This window comes from Melospiza georgiana, chromosome Z, assembly GCF_028018845.1.
Source record: "Melospiza georgiana isolate bMelGeo1 chromosome Z, bMelGeo1.pri, whole genome shotgun sequence".
Classification (NCBI taxonomy): Eukaryota; Metazoa; Chordata; class Aves; order Passeriformes; family Passerellidae; genus Melospiza; species Melospiza georgiana.
The window spans coordinates 28,925,833-28,949,301 of NC_080465.1; the positions used below are offsets into that span (position 1 = coordinate 28,925,833).

A 23,469-nucleotide genomic window follows, 5' to 3' on the forward strand; every position below is an offset into this window, starting at 1 on the left:
GAAAATACCTGAAGGCCTGCTTCTGTTAGAAGATAAGCAGGTGTTTGCTGCCGCTGCTCAAATGAACAAGAATTCAAATAGGACCTTCCTTTGGATACTGAAGACCAAAAAATTGTGTCTGCCATTAGGATGGCCATTCTTTAGTCCTATTAATTTTGGTCAACTCTTCCATGAACTACGAGTTCAGCAAGCTGCTTTTGCTTTGCGGTTTTAGAGTGCAAACTTGCCATGCTTCTAAGCATACCAAACGTTTCCTTCATTTCATCCTAAAAAGAATAGAGGTAAATAAAGGCATTCAAACAACAGAAAACAACACACAACACCACATAAAATTTTTAGTGTTTTAAAGTAATAATTTTATCTTTCTTTTGGATGACATTGTTTATTGTAAGACATTATTTTTATTAAATACACTGTAGTACAAGAGACTTTCCATGTCATGTTGAGAGAAGCTGGTCACATGATTCACGAACAAAACTTTTAACACTGATACCTAGGCATCACTTTGAAATCAGCCAAGATGCAATGAAAGTTTTAAAGCAATGACTACTTGTAACAAACTGCAAAACAAGAACCACTAAATATTTCCACAGAGACATCACATTAAATTAATTTTTTAAAAAAAGGAAAAAAAAGAAAGGAGAAAGATAGCTCTACACACCAGGTCACAATTTGGTGACAATATAGAGATTTATATTTGTATGTAGATATCTTCCTCTTTACCTAAAGTGACAAACGGAGTGATATCTAGAATATATACACATAAATTATAGGTGGAGAGAAGGGCTGGGACAAATATTTCATAATTAATTGATTCTCTCTCTATTGGTGATTCAATTAAACATAAATGTTAAATTAAATTATTTGTATATAAAACATTCTTAGGTGCTTTTCTACAAGTTACAGAAAGATACACATAAGCTGCAAGAATTAGGCCTCTGGATAGATTTGATTTGTTCTGTTTTCTCACATATTTCAATCAATGGCCTCACTTACTAGCAGCTTCCATAATCTTTGCTCAAATATTCAGTGTTTATAAAACATCAGCCAGTCATCACTCAGAACCTTCTACAAGCAAACAAAAAATCCCCACAGATCTTGTGCAGAATGCATAGACGGAAAAATAACACACCCATCATTTCCCATTTCTTCTCCTGAGACATATGTTTAAAAGATGGCAAAATAGTCACTTGGTTGCTGTTGTGAATTTCACAGTGTTTTCCCTGCAACATTTAGACTTTTTTCTTTTTTTTGCTTCATATTTGTGATGAACAACACTTCCCCCCACCCTGCCCAAACAAAGGTGTTTTAACTAAGGCTCTAAAGGACCTTTTATTCAAAGAAGCAGTGGTTTATTCCAGCCCTCACAAAAAGAAGATACAACTTCCTGTGCTATCAAAACCTTCATCTCTCTTTAGCAATCCCAACCCAACTTCCTCTCCAGTCCCTCCCTTCTGCCCTGCCCCACATTTTATAGCAGTATTGGAAATTCAGTTACAGGCCGCAACAACCCAAATGCGGACTAGTTCTAGCACATATACATTATACCTTAGTCATTTGGGTTATTTAATTTCTTTTCAAAGTGTTTTGTAAAAGTCTACGTTGACCACAATCTCTTATAAAGGTGAGGAGGGTACAGACAGAAAGAAAAAGAGAGGGAAAGAAAGAAATAAAAGAGAAGGAAAGAAGGAGGAAAGACAAGAAAAGAGAAAGAAGGAAAGAAAATGATAAAAAATAGCAAGGAAAAAAAAAGATGAAAAATAAGCAGTTACTTATTAACCTGTAGACAATATATCGATATTTTGCTTTACAGGTCAAAATGAATGCAGTCCTTTAGAAAGTGTACACTCCATCAGGCATCATGGGATGCTGTTGCTTTACAAGTGTCTTTCTCCACGGTCAGTTCTGAGTTTTGCAGATCTATTGAGAGTGAAGGACAGAGTGCGAAGAATGCTACTATTATTCCTCCTGAATGTCAGTGTTCTTGTACTCCAAGTCATGTTGCAGTGTGAATAGTCCAGCTCATTCTTGGAATTATTTAGTTACTGCAGGCAAGTACAAAATGCTAATGGAGCTGCACTATTGTGCTAGAACAATAAAACAACAGGAGCACAAACCCAGAAAAGACAGTAAAACAAACTCTGTTTTCGGAGCTTGGAAGCTTATCTGTTAATTTCATTGTGAAAATCAACAAGTGAGATGGAAATGGAAGAAATGCTTTTCTGCAATCATCTGGGGAAGAAAAGTGCTCGTTGTTAAATCTCTGGCATTCTAGCACTGCCTCTGCTGCACACCAGTTAGAAAGTTGAATCTTACAAATATAGAAAAAGAAATATCAAAAGAAAAAAAATTTGGTTATTCAGCAGACGTTATCAATTTATTAATAGCACTCTAATCATAATTTGTAATAACATAGATGTATGTAAATTTATACATATACGCACAGCCCATACATAATGTGCATGCATGTCTGCACATATATAAGTAAAATACAACAGACATAGGCATACATGTATATGCTATGTGTGTGTATATATATATATGCCATATGCAAACACACATATTATATATATATATATGGTCAGTTCATAGCACAGAAAGTCCTATGTCCAGAAAGACTTTTTAAATGAGCCTGATTGTCATAATTACTTAGTGTACACAATTTACCTGACAGTGCAAGCATGATGAATATGCACATATACTCACCCTTCATTGTGATTTGAACATATTTCTTCCTCTTCTCTGCTCACTCTGCTACACTTACCCATCATTTCATGAACAAACGCAAACTATGTATAGCTACAGTTTACAGCTTTTCTACTGTGATTATACATTTTATGCACTACCAAGAACATTAATGTTATAGGTCAAGGTTATAGGTGGTGGCTCTGTAGAACATTTGGTCCTTTAGAAATTTAACAAACTGCTATGTTATTGCACAATGCATTTTAATACTATTTATTCTCTGAAATGACTCTAAAAGTCTCACTAGTAAACCAAAAAGAAGACGCCACTAAGTACATTTTCAGGGTCTTGTGGTTTTTTGGTATACATTCTTTCAGTGCTTGTAAAACACACCTGCTTGCTTTTGGGCTGGAGACTCTTTTACAGTAAAAGCATCATCTTAGATGCCTTTTTCTCAGAAGAAACAAAGACAGAATATGCAGGTAGAAACTTAGCAGCCCCCTCCACCAACTGCACCCTCTTCCCACTGCACAGTAAGAGGACTCTGATATCTTTCTTTTCCACCACTGTTATTTTGAAGATCAATTTCAAATTCCTTTAAAATATAACATTCATATTCTCAAGAGAATGGGTTTCACTGGATGCTCAGTCTTTTTCTAGTTTTCTGTGAGAACTTCCAAGACAGTCTAGATAAAATCTTAAGGCCCATTTTGTAGGAATCTTCCTCTGGCTTTTTATGTGTTTCCAGTTCAGTAGCAGTTAAGAAATAACATCTAGTTTATTAAAGAAATACTGAGTATGGCTTTATAGTTACACTGTCATGTTTATTTGTAATGCTGCCTTTTCAATGACATTGAGAAGGGTAAAACTTCATCAGTGTCCAGTGAACTGTTTTATTCTGAAAATCTTCAGAATTTTTAAAAGCTAGCTCTAAAAGCTTCTGAAGGAAAAACTTAAAGTGCCTCAATAAATAATACATGCGAGCAAATTATATATTAAATGTGCTATGGGAACACTTACAAAAATAAAATGCTTAATTTATTAAATAAAATATCCCCAACACGAAGATGGACTATTTTGATCTGGCTCATATCAATAAGAAATAATAAAAAGAGAAAATGGAAAGAAAGATCACTTTTTTGCAATAACGCCCCCTCACAGAGGGAGGCAGAAGTCTTGAGGAATAGGTAAGGTAGGTTTCATTTGTAAGAATTCATATTAAAAATAATCCTAGCTCTAAATTTCAAATTGTCAACTTCTAGTTTGAAAAACAACATGTATGCTCATGCAGCGATCATCAACACAGTGGCCATGCAAATGTTGTACACATACAATGCCAATCCAACCAAAAATAAATTATTTAATAAAGTGTTTATGTTGGTTATGACAGCAATAGTACCAATACAAAAATGACGCTGAGGTCAGAATCTTTGCACTCTGAATAGCAAGCCATAACCACAGAGTAAATTTTTTTTTTTTTCTAGAGATCTTTATCCCCTGCTATGTCTCAAACATAACCAGTGATCTCCGTGCTTTAGATTATTCATGTTATATCAGCCTATAATATCTATAACATTGTAAAGGCATTTTAACATGGCTAATGTCCTCCATTAGCCCCTTCTAATGAAATATAGGTTATATCATTATGAGTTTGCTATGTCTACTAGGGTGTACTACGAGATGAGTGATTGTTTCTGCACAAAGGGCATTAATCGACAAAGACCATGCACAGTTTTCCTTGCACGGTTAAAAAAAGAAAAAAGAAAGAATCGAGGAAGGAAGGAATATGCTGCTGGACAAGCACAGCATAAGATACACCTGCCTCAGCATTTATAGTTTGTCCTATCAAAATCCTTAGTTCCAACATGTAATCTTGAAATTAATATTGTATGTAACTAAATCTAGCTTCAGCCTTTACTGAAAAAGACTAGCTGGAGAACATTTTTACACCAGTGGCATGACAATATCCTACCAGAAGACAAAAAAAGGGCATGTGTTTACTTTATCATGTAACACAATTGCGTGCGGTGCAGGCAGCATCTTATTTTGTTTCACTTGATTCTGGCAATGAATGGTGCTGGCAAAGCACCTCCTTAAAAAATTCCTTAAGTCCTCAGAAAGACTCTTCAGGGAAATGGCTAGACCCCTTCTTGTCTTCCATCAAATAACTTCAGTGTTTTCATGTAGGATTGGATGCCACCTGATTTCCCAAGGTCCTCCAGATAGTGTGTCACACAAGAGTGTCTTCTTTCTATCTGGCTTTGTCTCTGCAAAGAACATTCTTCATGTACAGAACACCAGTCTTCTTTTTCCACCCACAGGCTGAAGCAAAAAAAAATGAGGTGAATCCATAGAAACTCCCAGTAGCTATACAGCAGAAATCACAAAGTTTTAGTCAAATATATTTTTCCCTTTTTTTCATCCACATCAAAGGCATGAATACAACAAGGCATTGTTAGTTGTGGTGGGCAAACTGAAGAGTCTGCTGATATAACAGATTGGATTTTTAAGGCCTTTGTCTATGCAGAGTTACAATAATGCAGAAGCCAAATTGATTAGAAAGACAGGAGAGAAGGAAAAAAAAAGATAGAAACTGAGAGAAAGAGAGAAGATACATCTTGGTAATGTCTAAAAAGTCAATACTGTGTCTACAGATGGAGAAGCACACATTGCTTGCCCTTTGAAAGCTTCTCCGTAACTTTGTCATTAATACTGTCAAAGTTAAGAACACATTTTAATGTAGTTCAGCGGCAGTTGAACACATTCATTCCCGCAGCCCAGAAGAAGAAATGCTAGGAGACTTTAGCCTAAAATATCCAAGTAGACTGGAGATGCCTTGGCCAAGTTCTGAAGGAGGGAGTGGATTTCTTTGATGTTAAGCCTCATGTGAGGCTCCCGTTGCCAACAGCCCAGCATCAAGTCATACACTTCCTTTGGGCATGTGCGAGGTCGCTGCAGGACTCGGCCCTGAGTGATGCACTCAATCACCTATGAGAAATCACAAGCAAAGGATCAGCTGTGCCAGCTACGTAGAGTTCACCCATGAAAGAGTTAACTTTAACCACAGCAGCCTTACTGGTGGCTGCTATGCAGCCATCTCTGAAAAGGACTGCTTTTCTAGGCAGATGTATGAGCAGCAGTATACAATCTGGAAAATTCACTGTAATGTAAGTGGTCAAAGAGCAATCACTTCACTCGTGTTAAGTTTACCACATTGACCACTCCACACATAAGGAAATTTGAGCTGGGAATTAATCCCACAGCTTCTCTCTCTACCCAGCTACCACCTCAGAGGAAGGGTAAATTTTCAACCTGCTCATAGAGCATCAATGCCCCTCCTTCTCTCTACCTTCTGCAAACATCTGAGTATCACTGTGGCTAATCTCTGGAAGGGGGATACTTGTGACTGCCCAGAAATCAAGAGATATCTTGATTACTTCAATCTAATCTGTCCGTGGTTCAGGACAACCACTCTGAAACAATACCGTGTATGATACATCTGTTCAGGAGATAGCTAAGGTCCTTTTCATTGTTTCATGGTCTACCCAGAGCAGACTTTATGCTATGCAAAGGAAAAAATTAAATTCTAACTGCTCTTTAAGAAATAAATTTGTTGCTGTCTTTTTTCCAGAGAAGCTACACCAATAATTAGCATAACAGCTTTCCCAATTCAATTTGAGAATATAATACACAAACCTCATTGTTTGAGAGCTGATACCATGGCTGTTTGCCATAAGTAAAGATTTCCCATAATACAACTCCCAGGCTCCAGACATCACTTTCTGTGGTGAACTTCCTGTACATTATACTCTCTGGAGGCATCCAACGAATGGGCAGCATGGTGTGACCCCCAACCTGAGAAAAAAAAAAAAAAAAAGATTAGAAATAGTTTCTTCAGACCCTCACAAGACAGTCTGACGACAATAAACACGGAGAATCCATGGTTTCTTTTTTTTTCAATGTGGTAATATTCACTTTGAGGACCTTTGAAGAATGGGGATTAATGGTCCCAACTCCTCTCCCTCAGCAACAATCACTACCACACAATAGGTTCCTCAACAAAAATCTCAAAAGATGTTGTTTTTGAAGTCTGAACTAATCTTTAATGTTTACTTGGCACACCCTACCTAAGGAACAGGAAAGTCTATATTATACTACCAGCCAACTTTGCATTAGGCCAGTTTCACTCTCTACTTTAACACTCAAGAAACTAAAAAGATTCATTAAATGAAATCTGGAAAGATGATTCTCTTAGAAACTATGCAACATCAACTGAAAGAAGACAACGTGGTCTGACTGTATGAAATGGTAGGATTGGATCTGTATGGTTGAATATCCTAATTTTGACTGAATTAAAGCTATTTTTTGAATAAATGCTATTTTCTCTTGTTAAGTTCCACAGTTAATATACCAAATTATTTTATTCCATGTTAACTACCCTGTCCATTAAAAAAAAAAAAAACAACAAAACACACCAGTCCTTTGGATATATTCCCTTGATAATAAATAACTTGTAAGATAACAGGTTACTACCTCGAATCAACTCCTTTTGAATGGGACCTTCACTGAGAAGGTCACTTATGAGAGTTTGCAGAACATTTTTAAATTTCCCTAGAAAATTAAACTTCCTTAGTCTTAGATTTCCTAACCTTAATCTAAATTTTTTGAAGTTTTTGATTTCCAGGTTCTAAACAATTTATTGTTCCTGGCATGTCCTATTCTGGTTGGATCGCATCAATAAAGAAATCTATTTAAGTAATTTTTAAGCTGTGTAACTGCTGAGATACTGTGATATGGATACACAGATATGCTAGTTACTTTTGTACCATGAAAGGTGAGAACATTTCCAAGTGAGATTGAAAAAAAAAAAAAGAAAGCTTTTTCAAGGATATCTTATTCTTGATTAACTCATTTTCCTTTCTGATATATATGTAGTTATGAAACCACATTTACCCTTTCAAGATTCTGTCAATTCAAAATATAATTTCTCCTTTTCCATGTAACATTTGTTACAAATAATGGTCTTCTTGTTCCCATGTTCAAACAGCAAATGGAAGAAAAACCCAACAGTCAGGGTTAACATTATCTCTAAATCACACAGGATATCCATTACCAGTTATGGTAATGCTGCAATAACACTGAATTGTCAACAATTCAGTGTTAGTGCAGCATACCAGACACAGCAATGGCTATGAGAGCTCAGTCCTGTGCATCGCTACACGTTCATCAGCAGTGATATCCATGTTCACTACTGATTTCATAGAAACAGAAAGTAATGCTAAAATGTTCATAGACTTAGTTTATTATGAGGCCCTTTTTCTTCTCTCTCCACATGAGATGTTTGTGAGTGATGGAGAAATATTACTTTACAGGTTGTTGAATGACAGGCAGGGCTCCCAGTTTCAGTTCCTGGCTACACTGGATGTGCTTCTGACTCCATGCAGATCACTATGCACAGGTATCCAAGCCATTTAAAAAGGGACCCAGTTCCTGTGCACTGCACTGATAGAGAATGGATACACATTTTTAAGTGCTTTTTCCAATTTGGCCCATTTGTCTCTATGTTAACAGTTTATCTCTCTGTCAGACAGACTGATTGTAAGGCTCTGTGCTTTGGTATTTCTCATCAACTTTGATTGAGAGGCCCCTCAATTATGTGGGGAGTTTGAACACACCAATATGCTGAGATGCAACCAAACACTCAGTTTCCCACCTTATCATAACCTAAACTGACATGACAACCAAACACTTCCAAAACACCACCAATTTTAAGCCAGTCTTGAGAGGTATTTTAATTAGAAAGACAAAAACATTAGTCCTTTAGAAACATGCAGCCACATACACCCATTCAAAAGGCAAGTGCCATGAAAGATTGTTAGTGATGAGAACGTTTTGGTCTCATTAAATATTAAAATGGCTCTTACATCTGCTCATCATATAACCTCTGCTACCGGTTTTGTTCAGCAATGTCTTTGACTCATTCCCTTAAAAATTAATGAAAGCCATAGACAATAAAATATGTGACTTTTTTTTTTTTTTTTTTTTTTTTTTTTTTTTGTCACATCTTAAATCAAGAGATTTTGAAAAAGCAATTTAAAAAATCCCCAGCCACTCTTCAAATCTTCTTATGTTTTTTCACTACAGATCCAGTCTATTTTTGGTAGGATTCTATGCTGACTTTTTAATGCCACTCAAGAAAATGTAAGACAATCTCCTCTAGAGTAACATCACCTCTGATCTGTAACATAACACACCTAGCTGTCTCTCTTGGCAGTTGTAGCAAGACTGACTTGTTAGTATTGACAGCAAGAATTCAGTTTACAGGTAAGCACGAGGCACAGGGCTCACTGGTGCTCTTCCCAGACCATCTTGCCTGGACCTGTAGCCATTTATGTCCCTGAAGGCACAAGAGTTCGCTGGACAGAGGACTTGACCAGTACTGAGAAGTCCTGAGGTCTCTCCATCTCTTATCATTCATGTTACTTCAGACACCTCAACATCTTTATGAAGATAGAATTTATTGCCTTTCAAGGTATCAACAAAAGTATCTACAGGGTGGTCTTCTTGGCAGATGGCACTGCAATGAAGGCAAGATAACCTTGACAACACCGACCATCTATGGCACACTGTGCATCTACCCATGGTCTTAGAGCACCTTGCACTTTAGTTCAGTTCCACCGAAATCACAAGTACGGGCCAAAGGCATTTCTTCAAAATGCATGTTTCCTTCTCTATTAAAAGTCAGTGGTTACTGAGTCAACACTCACTCAGCTCAGAAAAGCATTAAGGGCTCTGCTAGTTGGATGCCTAAAGTGAAGCACATACTTCAGAGCTTTTTCAACTGAAGCCTAGGACTTGACACAACTGTTTGCAGGGTGCCTGAAACAAATTGTCTGTTGAGAGCTTCTTTTGATTTTTATCTTAAGAGTCCAAGTGCCCAAGGGTTGTGCCATAGCAGCAGTGAAGAGAGGTGGGGTGCCTTTTTGCTGTTGTTGCCATACTCTCAACAAGGTTAGGAGGTTTTTTCCAAGAGGAACCGGTGAATGAGAACATTACTTCACTGACCAAAGTTTAAAGGTTCTGAGTGCTTCAAAGAGATGCCTTCAGCATATCTTTTAATAAGAAATGCAGGTTATTACAAAGCTCTCAGGTATCACCAGTATTCTGCGGTGTAAAGTCCCTGCCATGCACTCTGTAACTTCAATGCTGCTTGATACACATACATTTCAAATGGTTTTGTGCTGTACAGGCTACAGTTATGCCTAAATAAAGCCTTTATATTCAGTCTAGCTAAAGTTATGACAGGATTAAAAGCATTAGAGTTTTAACTTAATATGCTACCACTTTAAAATTCACAATGTAGCTGTATGACCATTTTATGTACACAAATTAGAGTAGGTTTTCTTGATACTTACCTGAAAGCAGCTGCATTATCACCATAATACCATACAATATCACAATTCTGTTTTATTTAGAATTGTACTGCCAGAGAAATACAGACTTAAGAACGTACTTCCAAATGCCAATTTATGAAATTACACCCTTGCCCAGCTACAGCCTTTCACTATATTCTAGCTAGCTTTCACTAGCTGCTTTTACTAGCAATACTGGGCTGGAAAACCTGGTGAATTAGCCTCTGCAAAGTGCAAACAATCCACAGGGAGGAGACTGCTATGCCCAATCAGTGAGCTCTTGTGTTCTCCAAAGCAGCTCTTCTAAGGAAAAACTACCACAATGTCCCATGTATGAAGTGTTGCACTTTCCACTACACAATGTTATTAGCACTTCTCACCACTTTAATCAGCCATCTTTTCAATTAATTTGGCACTTTGAAAGGTGCCAGAGAAGCTGGCCTTGAACATTGTTTTAATCTATTTGCAAACATTAATCTTCTAGGCCTTCTATAGAAGGATCATGTCTTAGGGCCTCTAATTTTAGAGTTTAAGTTCTTCCAATTAAAAATATATCAGTCTATACCCTGAAATGTTCACTATTCCAACCTCATGGCCCAGCTGCCATAGAAATCCAAGACCTTGTGTCTGATGATTGTGAGAAAATGGTTTCTTACAGAGAAGACAGAATGGTTTTTCTTACAGAGAAAACCAAATGAAGCCTTGTATTCCTGCTGGAAACAGAAGACCGTGGTTGTAGCTGGGGGAAGCCAACCCACAGAGATATGGAAGGCACAAGGGGTATGTGGGGCTGCACAGATAAGACACAAGCCACAGGCCAGGAAAGGCATAAGAAATAATCACAGATGATTCCACAGATGTGGAATCATCACACAGACTTTCCAAGGTTGTCAGAGACCTGAAAGATCATCTATTTCATAATCTAGTTAATCATCTACTTCTAGATCATCTAGCATCACCATAATCACCCCTAAACCATGTCCCCAAGTACCACATCCAGATGCCCGTTGAACACTTCCAGAGACTGTGACTCCACCATTTTTCTGGGCAACTTTTTCCAGTGCCTAACCACTCTTTCAGAGAAAAATTATTCTCTAATCTGAACCTTCCCTGGTGTAATTTAAGGCCATTTCCTCTCATCCTTTCTCTTGAGACATGGTAGAAAAGAACAACTGTCACCTCACTACAACTTCCTTTCAGGCAGTTATAGAGAGCAATAAATTCTCCCTTCAGCTTCTTCCTCTCTAGACAAAAACACCCCAGCTCCTTCAGCTGCTCCTTGTAAGGCCTGTGCTCCAGACCCTTCACCAGCCCTGTTGCCCTGCTCTGGACATACTTCAGTAGCTCAGAGCAAGGGGCCCAGAGCTGGACACAGGATTTGGGGTGCGGCTTTACCACTGTGGAGTACAGTGGGACAATCGCTGTCCTCCTCCTGGTGGACACACTATTTCTGATGCAGGCCTGGATGTCATTGGCCTTTTTGGCTACCTGGGCGTGTGCTGGCTCATGTTCAGCTGCTGCTGACCAGTACCCCTAAGTCTTTTTCTACGGAACACCTCTTAAAGCACTCCTCCCCCAGCCTGTGGCAGTGCATGGGGTTGTTGTGAACCAAGAACAGAACCCAGCACTTTGCCTTGTTGAACCTCATGCAGCTCAACCTTAAGCCACTCCATCAAGATCTCTCTTGCAGAACCTTCTGACCCTCAGTCAAATCAACCAGTACTGTTGCTAAGATGCCCATTTCATTTATTCACACCAGGTTTATGGCTTATTCATCTGAGTACCATGAGGAGGGATTGGCTTCTCCTTTGCAATGCATGCCTGCTGCAGCCCAGTCTAACTGTGAGCTCACTGGGGGCTGTGGTGCTGGGGGTGATGGATTGCTTTGGGGTTCCACGACCCAGCTGCAAGGTGCTGCAGCAGCTTACAAGGGACAGGACAAGACCAGTCAGAACAGTCTTCCTCCTAAATGCCAGTGACCGTGTTTGGGGAGGCTCCAGCACCCTTGGAGAGGACATCAAATGAAGATCCCAGCATTTGCAGGCATTCTGTTACATAACCCTTTTCTGATTATCTTTTTTCCCCCTAATTTCTGGCTTTAAGTAGTAGATTACTCTGAATTCATGCACTAAAAAGCACAGCAACCAATTGCATAGCCTTGGAAAACAGGCTTCCTCATTAACATTTCACGTTCCTGTGTTCCCACGATTCCTGCAGAGTGACATTTCAGTAATGTGTCATAGCAGTTTGTATATTCTGTAAAGACTAGTGATGCTTTTTCTGCCAAGAGAATAAAAGTAATCTCTTCACTTTGTTAGCCCAATGAAGCTGAATGACTGTCAGGGGTTCAGCCCTGATCCTGTCCCAATGTCCTGTCTGGCTTGTCTGGTGCATCTTTCCACAGTCCTGCTGTTTTCAGGCCTTTTGAAATTGAGGGTGGTAGACTTGAGTGCAGCAATATAGTTCAGCATATTTCCAAATTAAAAGTCATGTGACAAGTATATATTCAATCTCTTTAACACAACCGCACCTTAGTCTGTCAAACTAGAAAGAAGCTGAATCTTTTGAATCGTTTGTTCAGCCTCTCCTAAAAAAAAAAAAAAAAAAATCCAGTATACTTGCAAGATAAAAATACCCATTTTTGGGTATTTTTCACTATTTATATTTTGGTCTTCTGACTTGTTTTCCCATCTCAGGATGATATAACTGCAAAGAAATGTTCTTTGCAAAAATTATCATGTCTTATTGCTAAAATTGAAAACCTCTCCTCTCTTGCTGAACATCTGCTCTTTCCCCCTCGTAAAGCTGGTAAATGTTTCTCTTAGCACAGGGAAAAAAATCAATAATTGTTATTTTAATTTCTTTCATGCCCTGGCCTTGCAGATGAAGTCAATGTCTTCTCTTGAAATATCAGTCCTGCATGTCTACTTGCAGAAAAGCAATATATTATTTTCATAGTCATAGTAAGCCATACCACTCCAATACAAGAGGTTATTGATTTATAAAATAAGGCATATTATTAGACAATAGCTAAAAATGTGTCCTTTCATTTTCACTTTTAACTCTTATTTATTAACTCTATCAGTGGTTTTGTCAGAAAAGTGAAATGTGGTCTACAACATTTATTACACTGTAAATTCTCTCTTCAACTGCTCAATATCAGTTCATTATTGTGTGGCAATTTTGTGTCATGGAGACAAAATTCTTCTCATTAGCCTCTATAAAACCACGAGCAGTATGGAGAAGATGAAGAAAGACCAGTTACTCTGATGTTCACGTAACAAAACAACCAGAAGGTACCAAAAAATGTGTAAATGGCAGGTTCATAATGAACAAAAAGAGGCACCCTGTCACCTAATGTACATTTGCTTGTGGAACTCACTGACATGGGATACTGCCAATGTGGAAGGTTTATTTGGGATCAAAAAGTGATTAAACAAAGAGATGAAGGATAAAATCTGACAAGGGTTATCAAATATGAAGATACTGTCTCTGGCCGAGGGAGCTCTGGAACTGTAGATGCTGGAGGCTGAGAGTACTTGAGGAAAATATTAATATGAGATTAGCATGTTTCTATACTATTCCACAGTTACCAGTTTCTCACAGTGACAGGATCCTGGACTAGAAGGGCTTTTGGAGAAGTTATTCCTATGTTTCTGTATAGACGGGCCACATATTGCAATATGCAGTCCTTACTAAACCTCTCAGCAATGCTTATGCAGGGCTAGAAATAATTCTGGCATAAAGATGGAATGACAGGGAGATACCACATGAAATTAAAATAGGTCAATGATCTAGAGCATCTTGCAATTCAGCATCATCCAAATATCTTAAAATGTTAAGTTGAACAGATACAGAAATGGTGCCTATTGTTGTGTTTTACACAACACAATTTCAATTTGGGCCAGACAAATGGGATAATTAATAAACTGTAGTAGTTATTGCACTACAGGCCATTTACACTTCTAAGAAAAGAAGATGAAGTGTACTGGATGTAACATCAGATGAGTGCTGTAAAGAAGGTGATGTGATTCACATCTCTGATTAAAAGAAAGATCTCTTATCAGAAAAACAGAAGTGAAGTTAACTTGAGTAGAATTCTGCAGCACTTAAAATGAATGGATAACAGCTTTTTGGTTTCACAGATGAAGTGTGTATGAACAAGAAAAAGTCTATTCCTTGAAAATATAATGTCTTTTGATTCAAAATGATAACGTATTTTAGTATTAAACAACAAACAAACACCTAAGCTAAGAGAAAGGGAGATAGGCTGTGGAAAATTGGAAGGAATGACACTTAGAACAGTGTATTTCAGTAAATTCAGTATAGATCTAAATTTATTTCTGAAGAGACGAATTCAGGATCTTAGTGAAAGAGCAAGGAGATTGGAAAAGCCAGAGAAGATCTGTTGGATCAGATGACCCCTCCTTACTAAAACACTCTGCATTTTCCTAATTTTCTGTACCAAGTTATGCCACAGAATAGTTACTGTTCACTCCGGTGGCATGACTTTCAGCTCAGAATGTAGAGCTCATCTGAAATTCTTTGATACTGAAGTCCTTACAAAAACTTGCCACTATATCCCTTAGCTTACCACTGTTTCCACATCTGATTGTCTGCTGGTTGTACCAGCAGATGAAGAGAGATATTAAGTACCAGCAGACAAGCAGCTGGAATGACTCATGTTAAAGTCCTCACAGGCTCCAGGATGATCATCTAATCTGTCCAAGTCAACAGCAAAACAATTTTGCAATGCAATATTAATGAATTGCAGCTACTGTCTTTCTGATTTTCAAAGTGATTTATAATATATCAAATTCCACTTTTATATTAATCCTAAGTAGTTTGGGCTACCGGGGCTAAGGAGGTTTTTAAAATAACCTTTAATATGCACTGGAAAGCTGGCTTCTACAAATCTGTGTCAAATTCAAAACTCTTTTGCTTTTGCAGGTGAGGGTTGGAGGTGTAATGTGATGAGATGCCAGATGAACAGCACAGTCAATATGAACAAGTTGCAGGAACTTGAGCACAGACTCTGAAAGCCAAATACCACACCACATAAGACAGTCTGTGTTCACTGGGAAATCTCTTACTGCTATTGTCAAGTCTGAAAGCTATATCTTAGTTATTAAAGATTGCAACTTTTCCCCATATTTTACTGAAAACCACATTTTTCTTCAAATTTACTGAAAGTTAACATAGCATGTCTGTCTCTCGGTCTTGTCAAATTACATCACAGGAGAAAAGGGGAGCAACAGAGCTTGGTTTGTAGCACTACTTCTCCCTTGTGAGTCACAAAAGTATATTTTATAAAGTACACTGCATGGGAGCATCACAATTTCTAGCTGAAATGTCTCAGATGTGCCAGTTCTTTGAATTTTGTAAGACAGCCTCTTCCCCCTTCGCCCAGACGCTAATAAACAAGGTAATGACAAGATCCTTGTACTCATATTCCTGCCCTTCTGCAGTCTTGATGATGTTTTCTGCTTCACACTTTCTCTGGGCCATAATTTGTTTACATAAACTGGAAAACACACGATAAAACTTTCACTAAAGTAGAACAGAAAAAATTCTCTGTTGTTTTCCCTCCATGAATTCTAGTTTTTCTCTCCTTACTTGTGCCACAACATCATTCTATGATTTGAAACAAGCATTTCCTCTGAAATGAGGCATCCATCAAACAACATGCAACACAATCATTAAAAATACAAGTAACTGCTATTACTGGAGGAAAAAAAACACCCTCATTCCTATGGAGCTTGCAAAATCCTGAATTGTTCTCATCAAATTCATATGCTGAATTGTTCCTCAAGCCATGCTTAAAATATTGTTCTTGGATACAAGAGCCAAAGTGTAGCCCAAGGAGTGATGAACTCATTTTATAGCTCTTGGACAAATTCCTATACTGGTGTAAAGGGAAAATTTGCACAAGCAGAGGGCTTGGAACCATAAATTTAGGGTTTGGTTTCATATTAATTTGGGTTTTGTTTTGGTTTTTTTTTCATTTTTCTTGTCAGTGTTCATCTCTACCGTCTACTGTAATTTTCCATTTGGGAAACAATATCCTGCATTGTGTATACAATAGTTCTTGGAATTCACATGGCTGGATTTGTTTAACACCAACACTGAGCTTTAAATTCTGCCTGTGAGGCTGAAGCATCTTACCTTCTGCCTGTAAAACAAAGCTGGAGAACCTCCCGAGAAGCCAGAATTGGCAGAGGGTGTAATCTAGTAAGAAATTCCCCCTGAATCTTCCCTGGGTGTATCCATTCACCGATGGTGTGCCATCAGGGCAGAGGTTTGGCTTTCTGATATAAAGCCTCCTTAACTTGCTTATCACCAGGTGATCCTGGGGAACTAAGGAAGATCAGAGTAAACTTAGAAAGAATTTAGGATTCTGCACCAGCACTGCTGCATTTTGGGACTCTCTGTACTCCTCACATCCTTCACCAAATGTCAGTAGTGTGTGACCAAAGAAGAGATGGGTGGAAAAGAAGCACACAACTACACTTATTTTCCTTGCTTTTCCCTCATATTTTGTGGTGCCCCCAGGGAGCACTCCTTCCACCTTTTCCTCTGATTGATGCTACTCCTTACTGTAACCATGCAGCTCTGAGGTGTTTCCATCCTCATATATGCTTATCTTCCTCTCCAGGTAAATAAGAATCCTATTACACACAGAATCCTCTATTTGCTGCACTTCAGTAATTGCTTCAAAATAAATATAGAAACATAATTTTAGTTCACCTGCTCCAATACAAGTAGGATCTGCAGTAAAATGGAGAGCTCAAAGGTTAGATCTGATTTAAAAAAAAAGGCTGCAACTTTACACCAAAGTAGTTAGGAGAAGTAATGAAATTTTTTAGATCTCTACTATTAGAACTGAAGGTCAAGTTGCTGAAGTGTGCATTTATCTGTTTTAAGTTGCTTTTCAATTCTTTTGAACACTTTACACGCTCATTATATTTCTATATTATATTTACATACTCATTGCTGTATGAGTGGCTGGGTGCTCTGATGCTGAGAACCTTGCACTAGGTAGTCAAAGAACTGGATTAATGCAAGATCATGGAGACTCAATCCCAAAATGTATAATGTATGGCACTTAATTTTGATATATCACTGTATATATATATATATATATATATATATGTATGTGTGTATATATATGTATGTATGTATGTATATATGTATATGTATACATGACATTATAGGGCACTGGTATTTGGTAAAGCACCTCACTGTTATGGTCAGTAAGTCACTGGTGGAAAGCAAGAGATGCTTCCAATTTTCTGTGAGAATTCTTGAGCTGTAGAAATAGTCAGGTGGAAGTTAGACATTTGAAAGGCAGAAATAAGGTTATATGTACTTTCCTTGCCTATTTTGAAGAGATAGCAATGAATATCATATCTGAGCCTACTCGAATCAGACAGGAATTAAGCATTACAATTCCTGGACAAAATACAATTCCACTTCTTGCTCTTTAAGGTCAGACAACTTCCCAGATTCCATGTCCTCCTGTGACAGGAGAACACAATAATGGCAAAAGGAAATCATTGCCTACACGACTGTCTTAACTATAGCAAAAGTAGGAGAGAATGTTCCCTGTTAAATGAACCTGATATAGGTTACTCCCCTTGATGTACCTGCTCAAATAAGGGCCTCTTTATGCTCAGCAGGAGCACTTTAATGAAGAAGCAGCTACAAAATGAAGCAACAACGTGGCACCCTAGCTCTGGGGAATAGGGAAAGGAATCAAGAGGAGTATCAGTAGAACAGAAAAGAGGATGTGGGAATGGGAAGAGCACAGAGGGCGAGCAGAGACAAGGCAATTTCCACTGGCTCCTGATGGATTTCATGGGTTGTGAGCAGTCATGCAAAAAGCTTTTCAGCTGTCACCAAGAGCCAGGTGGGCTCTCTAGGTGAAACTCAGGCAGAGCTTTGGGGAAAGAATCACAGCATGAAGACTAGCCACAAATTTCTACAGCTTCTGAGGTTATGTCTGCCATCATAGGAACAGACATAATTGTTTTCTCCAAAACTGTAAGTACATTTGCATTTTGTCTTGCAGGAGAAGTATAAACTTTAGTTATTTTGCATTTGAACCAGGAATTTCTTCTGCAATGCCCAACACTGGGCCAAAAAGCCTTTTCCATTACTGTCTATGTCCTACTTCCTTTAGGAGCCTGAGTTGAAATACACAACCAGCAAGTTAGGCACCTGTAAATATCTTTATTATTTGTGTCAAAGGCTTGCATTCTATTATCATGCCTTAGCACCACAGGTGAAATTATATCTCCATGGGATAGCAACTTAGGGCTATGCCATGCAAGTTGCTCATGATGCTCTTAGACGGAGAGCAAGGGATGAAATACTATTCATCTTCTGCTGACTTTTAACACTGAGATACGTACCAATCATTACAGAGTATTTGCCAAAAGGTCATCTGCAGAATAATTATCTGTAATACTATATAGTAATAAAAAATGTTATCATTATGATTTGGAAGATTCAAATGTATTTAAAAAATAATATTTTATGTTAACACAATATTATCTTTGTTAATATTAATTATTATAGTTTTAGGCACTGTTCATGCAGAGGAAGAGAAAGATACCGTAACTTAAATGAAAGCTAAAACTGCATCTATAAGCATGAGTTAGGATGCTAGTTCTAGAATTCAATAATCTTTTACTATTCTGAAAAAATGAAAAATCTTTTTCTATTGTGCAATGGTATCCAGAAACAGCCTATGTGCAACCAAGCCCTAGATCTTTTTGTTTTGTTTTGCTGATACAAAGAAGAAGAGAGTGGAATTAAGCTCTGTAAAGGAAGAGATTATTGTATTTAGTCTAAGGACTAACTGACAGAAGAATCACCGTAAGTTTTGACTATTATGTTAATACCTTATGATTCAGAAGAATCATAAGCAGCAGAGGATAGGGGATAAGCAGAATAAGAAGTCAACAAGGCAACAGAAAAGTTCCCCCTGTACTTTTGATTTGAGAAAGTCTCCCCTTAAAAATCTCTTTCACAACACATTCAAACTGATTGATTAAATGAACTTTTACCTAGCTACTTATGGTACTCTTACTATTCTACTGAACAAAACTATGGTGGTCATAAAAATATGTTCTTGTCTCTGTGAGAATTACTGATGTTTGAAATACTGACATTTGATTCTGTATCAGGCAAAAGTATTGAATATTTTCTCCAAATTTTGAGTACAACAAAAAAATTTTAAATTAAAAATGCTGGTGTTTCTCAGCAAAACACAGCAGCCAGAGGCTCCCAAAAGATTTGAATGAAAATGTAAACCAAAAATTACTCGGATAATTTAAAATAAAATGTGACTGATGCTCAATTTATGTCACACATTCTGAGCATACTTTTTGATACTGTGCGTCTTCTAAATGGGTGCAGAAATGAAGCAAAGATTTACATATGTCTGCTAAGAAGAATCTCTGCAGAGGTTGCTGCTGGAGGGCTGGGAGGTGAAAGGGACCATTATGCTTTTGGGCAGCTTCCTGCACACAATGCCACTTCTTTGAATATGTGGGTGTGCAACATTCAGGGGATTCCCAGTGTGTTTCAAGCCCTGAGTAGCTTGGCACAGTGAAAGGCTGACAGAGACATGATTAGTGGCTTTATGCAATATCACTAGTCTCTAAATTATTTTCATTATCACTTCCAGAAAGAATTCTTCCCCCACTTGAAACTGCTCCATAGACAACTCAGATACTCAAGATTTACACTGAGAGAAGGTACATTTTGCAGATATTCACAGAAAAAAAAAAATTAACAAAAATTTACATGAGATCAATAAAACATGTCTTAAAACAAGTGGATCCCAGATAAAGCACTAAAACATTCTATAGGGAACAAAACTACATTGAGAAGAGAATGGATTATCTTACAGCCTAAACAAAAACAAGCAACAACAAAATAATTAATTAATAAGCAAACCCTTCTAATGTTTCTCTAGGCAGACTCTTTCCATGGAAAGTGAAATGATGGTAGAAAGTGATCATGAGCTGTTAAAAAAATAAAAATCTGAAATACTACCAATCTATGTCCCATTAAGATACTTAGAATGCTCTCCCTTCAGATATAAAATATTGTAACACAACAAAATGAAACCATCTAATAATCTCTCCCTGTGTCTTGGTTTCACATGTGATAGAGTTAATTTTCTTCTTAATAGCTGGTGCCGTGTTTTGGACTTTTTAAGAGAATAATGTTGATAAAACACTGAGGTTTCAATTGCCGCTGAATAGCGCTCACACTAAGTCACGGACTTTCCTGTTTCCCACGCTCTGCCAGCCAGCAGGAGCACAAGAAGCCAGGAGGGAGCACCACCAGGACAGCTGACCCAGAGCGGCCAAAGGGATGTTCCATGCCACAGAACATCATGCCCACTGTATAAACCAGGGGGAGCTGACTGGGAGCCACCAACCACTGCTGAGGGTGGAGGGGCTGGGCACTGTTTGGCAGGTGCTGAGCAGCTGTATCTTGCGTCACTCTTTTCTTGGGTTTTATTCCTTTGCCCCTCCCCTTTCCATTAATAATACTATTATTAAAATATAAATGCTTAAATAATAATTATTATAATATTTTAATTTTTGTCAATTTTTAAGCTGTTCCTATCTCAACCCACAAGTCATACTTTTTCTGATTCTCCCTTCCATTCCAGCAGAGGTGGGGAGTCAGCAAGGGGCTGTGCAGTAATTAGTTCTCTCTGGGATTAAACCATGACAGACTGTTACATTGCCCTGTTTATTCAGAAACACCACAGAACATTTACAGATCCTGCGCAGCTGCATAAAATTTCATTAAGAGGCAGCTTTACTGAAGTATTGTCAACCCAGTACAAAATGTTGCAACCATTTAACAGAACTGAGAATTTTTTTAAAAAACCCACTGGACTAGGCCAAGAAATGAATAAAAAGACTAATGTAAAGAGAAAGTAGCTGCTCTACAGGAGGGGGCAGCATATTGCTTGGCATGATAAGTGCAGTCTAGCAGATCCCTGTCCTCTGCTCCTATAAAAATACACCCTGGTCTTCAAGCTGCATCTTTTCTGTAATCCCATTCTGCCATGGGCTACAAGCTAAGAGGCAGCAGAGAAAATATCAAGTCTTAAATTAAGTTCCCCTACTCCTTCCCCTCTCTGCAGTTCTCCAGCTGGACATTTCAGAATGTATAATTTTTGTCCCTTTAGGGGCTTTCTCTATTTTCACATCCCATTTTTCCCGTGGGGTAGGAATGATGCTGGAGAGCTCATATGTAAGAGAGAGGATGTGCGTCCTGTGTAGGACCCTGTGTGCTGCCCGGCCAAGGCCCTTCAGCTCTTGCCTGCTGCAGCCCTCTTCTGCTGGTCCACAGCCCAGGAACCCCTACTGCTGCCTCCACTGCCTGGCCCTGCATACTAATTGGCACATTTAATGACTTTCCCTTGCTGTCCTTCCCTTCTCCTCCTAAGCTGCTGTCTGGGAGCTGGGGAGCCTGGCTGCCATGGAAACTGAGCCGTCAAACACCCTGAACCTGCCCCATCAGCCTTGGGAGAGGATTCCAGTGGTGAAGCTCAAAGAAGGAAATGCTGGAGGGGGAATAGAAGTGGAGGAGTGGGAAGGTGCAAGGCTAGCCGTGTCAGGAATGGGTCTGGGCTGTTCTGCAAAGGGACTGCCCAAGAGGAGTATATACACAGCATAAGGAATCAGACATTTAGGAGAAAAACAAGATTACCGGCTTTTTTCCTCACAATGATTCAAATTTCTTTCTGCCCCCTTTGTCCTATCCATTTACTGTCTGGATGAAACACCCCTAGTGTATGCACATGCCATATCGTGAAAGGGGTTATGACAATCCCAAATCTGGATCTTAAGGACTGTTTTTAGCCAGAAAAACGGCTGATTACAGCAAGCAAATGGTTTGAGGGGGCCTCAGGCACAAGCTGGCAGAGGACAAACCCCTGCCTAGAAAATAAGGCTGTGATCCTCTGCCCAGCTTTTCAGTCCTGCCTCCCTTTCCCAGGCTAACTGCTGGACTGGAGTCGCATGAAAATGCAGCATTTGTGGCACAGTCTGTATGCGCTGATGCCTTTTCTGGGCAGGCACCTAGTTCAACACCAGCTCTGTGTCCAAAAGAATTCTGGTCTCTGCTTCAGGCTGTGTGGCTGTGGGAATTGCACTTTTGTCCTCAGTTCTGTCTCCTGAGGATTTATGGGCATATATAATAAAGGTAAAATGAATGTTTTCTTCAACCTTAGCGCTCAAATTTCAACCTGCAAGGGACGCTGTCTCTCTACCCAGTCTCCTTGTAAGCTTTCAGGCCAGCATTAGTGAATCTCCTTGTGTGTCTTTTTTCTAAGCACAGCTCCCTATGATATGATTTATTCATGAAGGGAGCCCTCAGAAGGTCAATAAAACTGGCGTGCTCCCCAAAATACACAAACAAAACAGAGAGAAGAAGAAAACCCCACTGGGTCAGCACTTTTCTGAAGACAAGATGAAGCTGTTTATGTCCCAGGCAGACTCACTTATGCAAGGGACATAACAAATGTTTCAAGTATCTTTCTCTGTTCCAACCTCTTGAGCAACCAGCTTAGTAGTGAAAATTTACTTCAGATACAAGTGAGAACTTGCTGTGCCATAAAGTGTCACAGGGTTTTGGAGCTGAAGTACCCAACACACGCAACAAAAGCGCCGCTTGGTATTCCTGTGAAACAGGGGCACCTACTGCAGCGCCGGCTGGGGAGCAGCTCTCAGGCGTGACAACACAGGACACGCAGCCCATCTAGCTTCCCAAGGGGACACTTCCTTCTTAGCTGAGACCACCAAAGGAGACTTCTGCTTGCATTGTTTCTTTCAGGGACATCCATGTTGCCTTGCACCTGATCTTGCCATTGATTTCAAAAGGGAAAAGGACTGATCATTATAAATTTCAGTACCCTAGCTCTGTTACATGTGAGCTGCTGCTACACAAATTGGTACATAAAAGATGACTAAGTGCAGAAGAAGTGTTTGCAAGATATAAGAATGCCTCAACTGAGAATGAAAACTGTTTTACACGGTTTGCAGCATTTGTGTAAGGCCCTAGTTTCATGCAATTGGGAGTCATTTTATTGAATAGGAAATAATGTTTGAAACAAAAAAGTTAAAGGATTTACAGGAAGAAAAAAAAAGATAAAGTTTTTTTTTTCCCCAAGCAAATAGAGAAACTGCTTAACATTACCAGGGATTCACCTCAGTCAGAAGGCATGCAGGTAGGAAATTTCAGGTTTCTCATTAAAAGAAATAGGGAGCTGATGGGTGGAAAAAAACAACTCTCTGTATCTTTCTGAACAGAGTGGGAAAAAAAATTCTGCTGGAAG

General features: G+C 38.7%; 1 protein-coding gene across 2 annotated transcripts in view; it reads right to left on the reverse strand.

The window, feature by feature from the left end:
* Positions 1 to 332: 332 nt before the first annotated feature.
* Positions 333 to 23,469, reverse strand: part of NTRK2 (neurotrophic receptor tyrosine kinase 2) — a 197,183-nt gene continuing 174,046 nt past the window's right edge. For both annotated transcript variants that reach the window (XM_058043676.1, XM_058043682.1), the window contains 2 exons: positions 6,382 to 6,540; positions 333 to 5,673 (listed from right to left, as the gene is read on the reverse strand). In XM_058043676.1, coding sequence (XP_057899659.1) covers positions 5,488 to 5,673; positions 6,382 to 6,540 — 345 coding nt within the window. In that variant the 3' untranslated portion in view covers positions 333 to 5,487. The remainder of the gene's footprint in view (positions 5,674 to 6,381; positions 6,541 to 23,469) is intronic.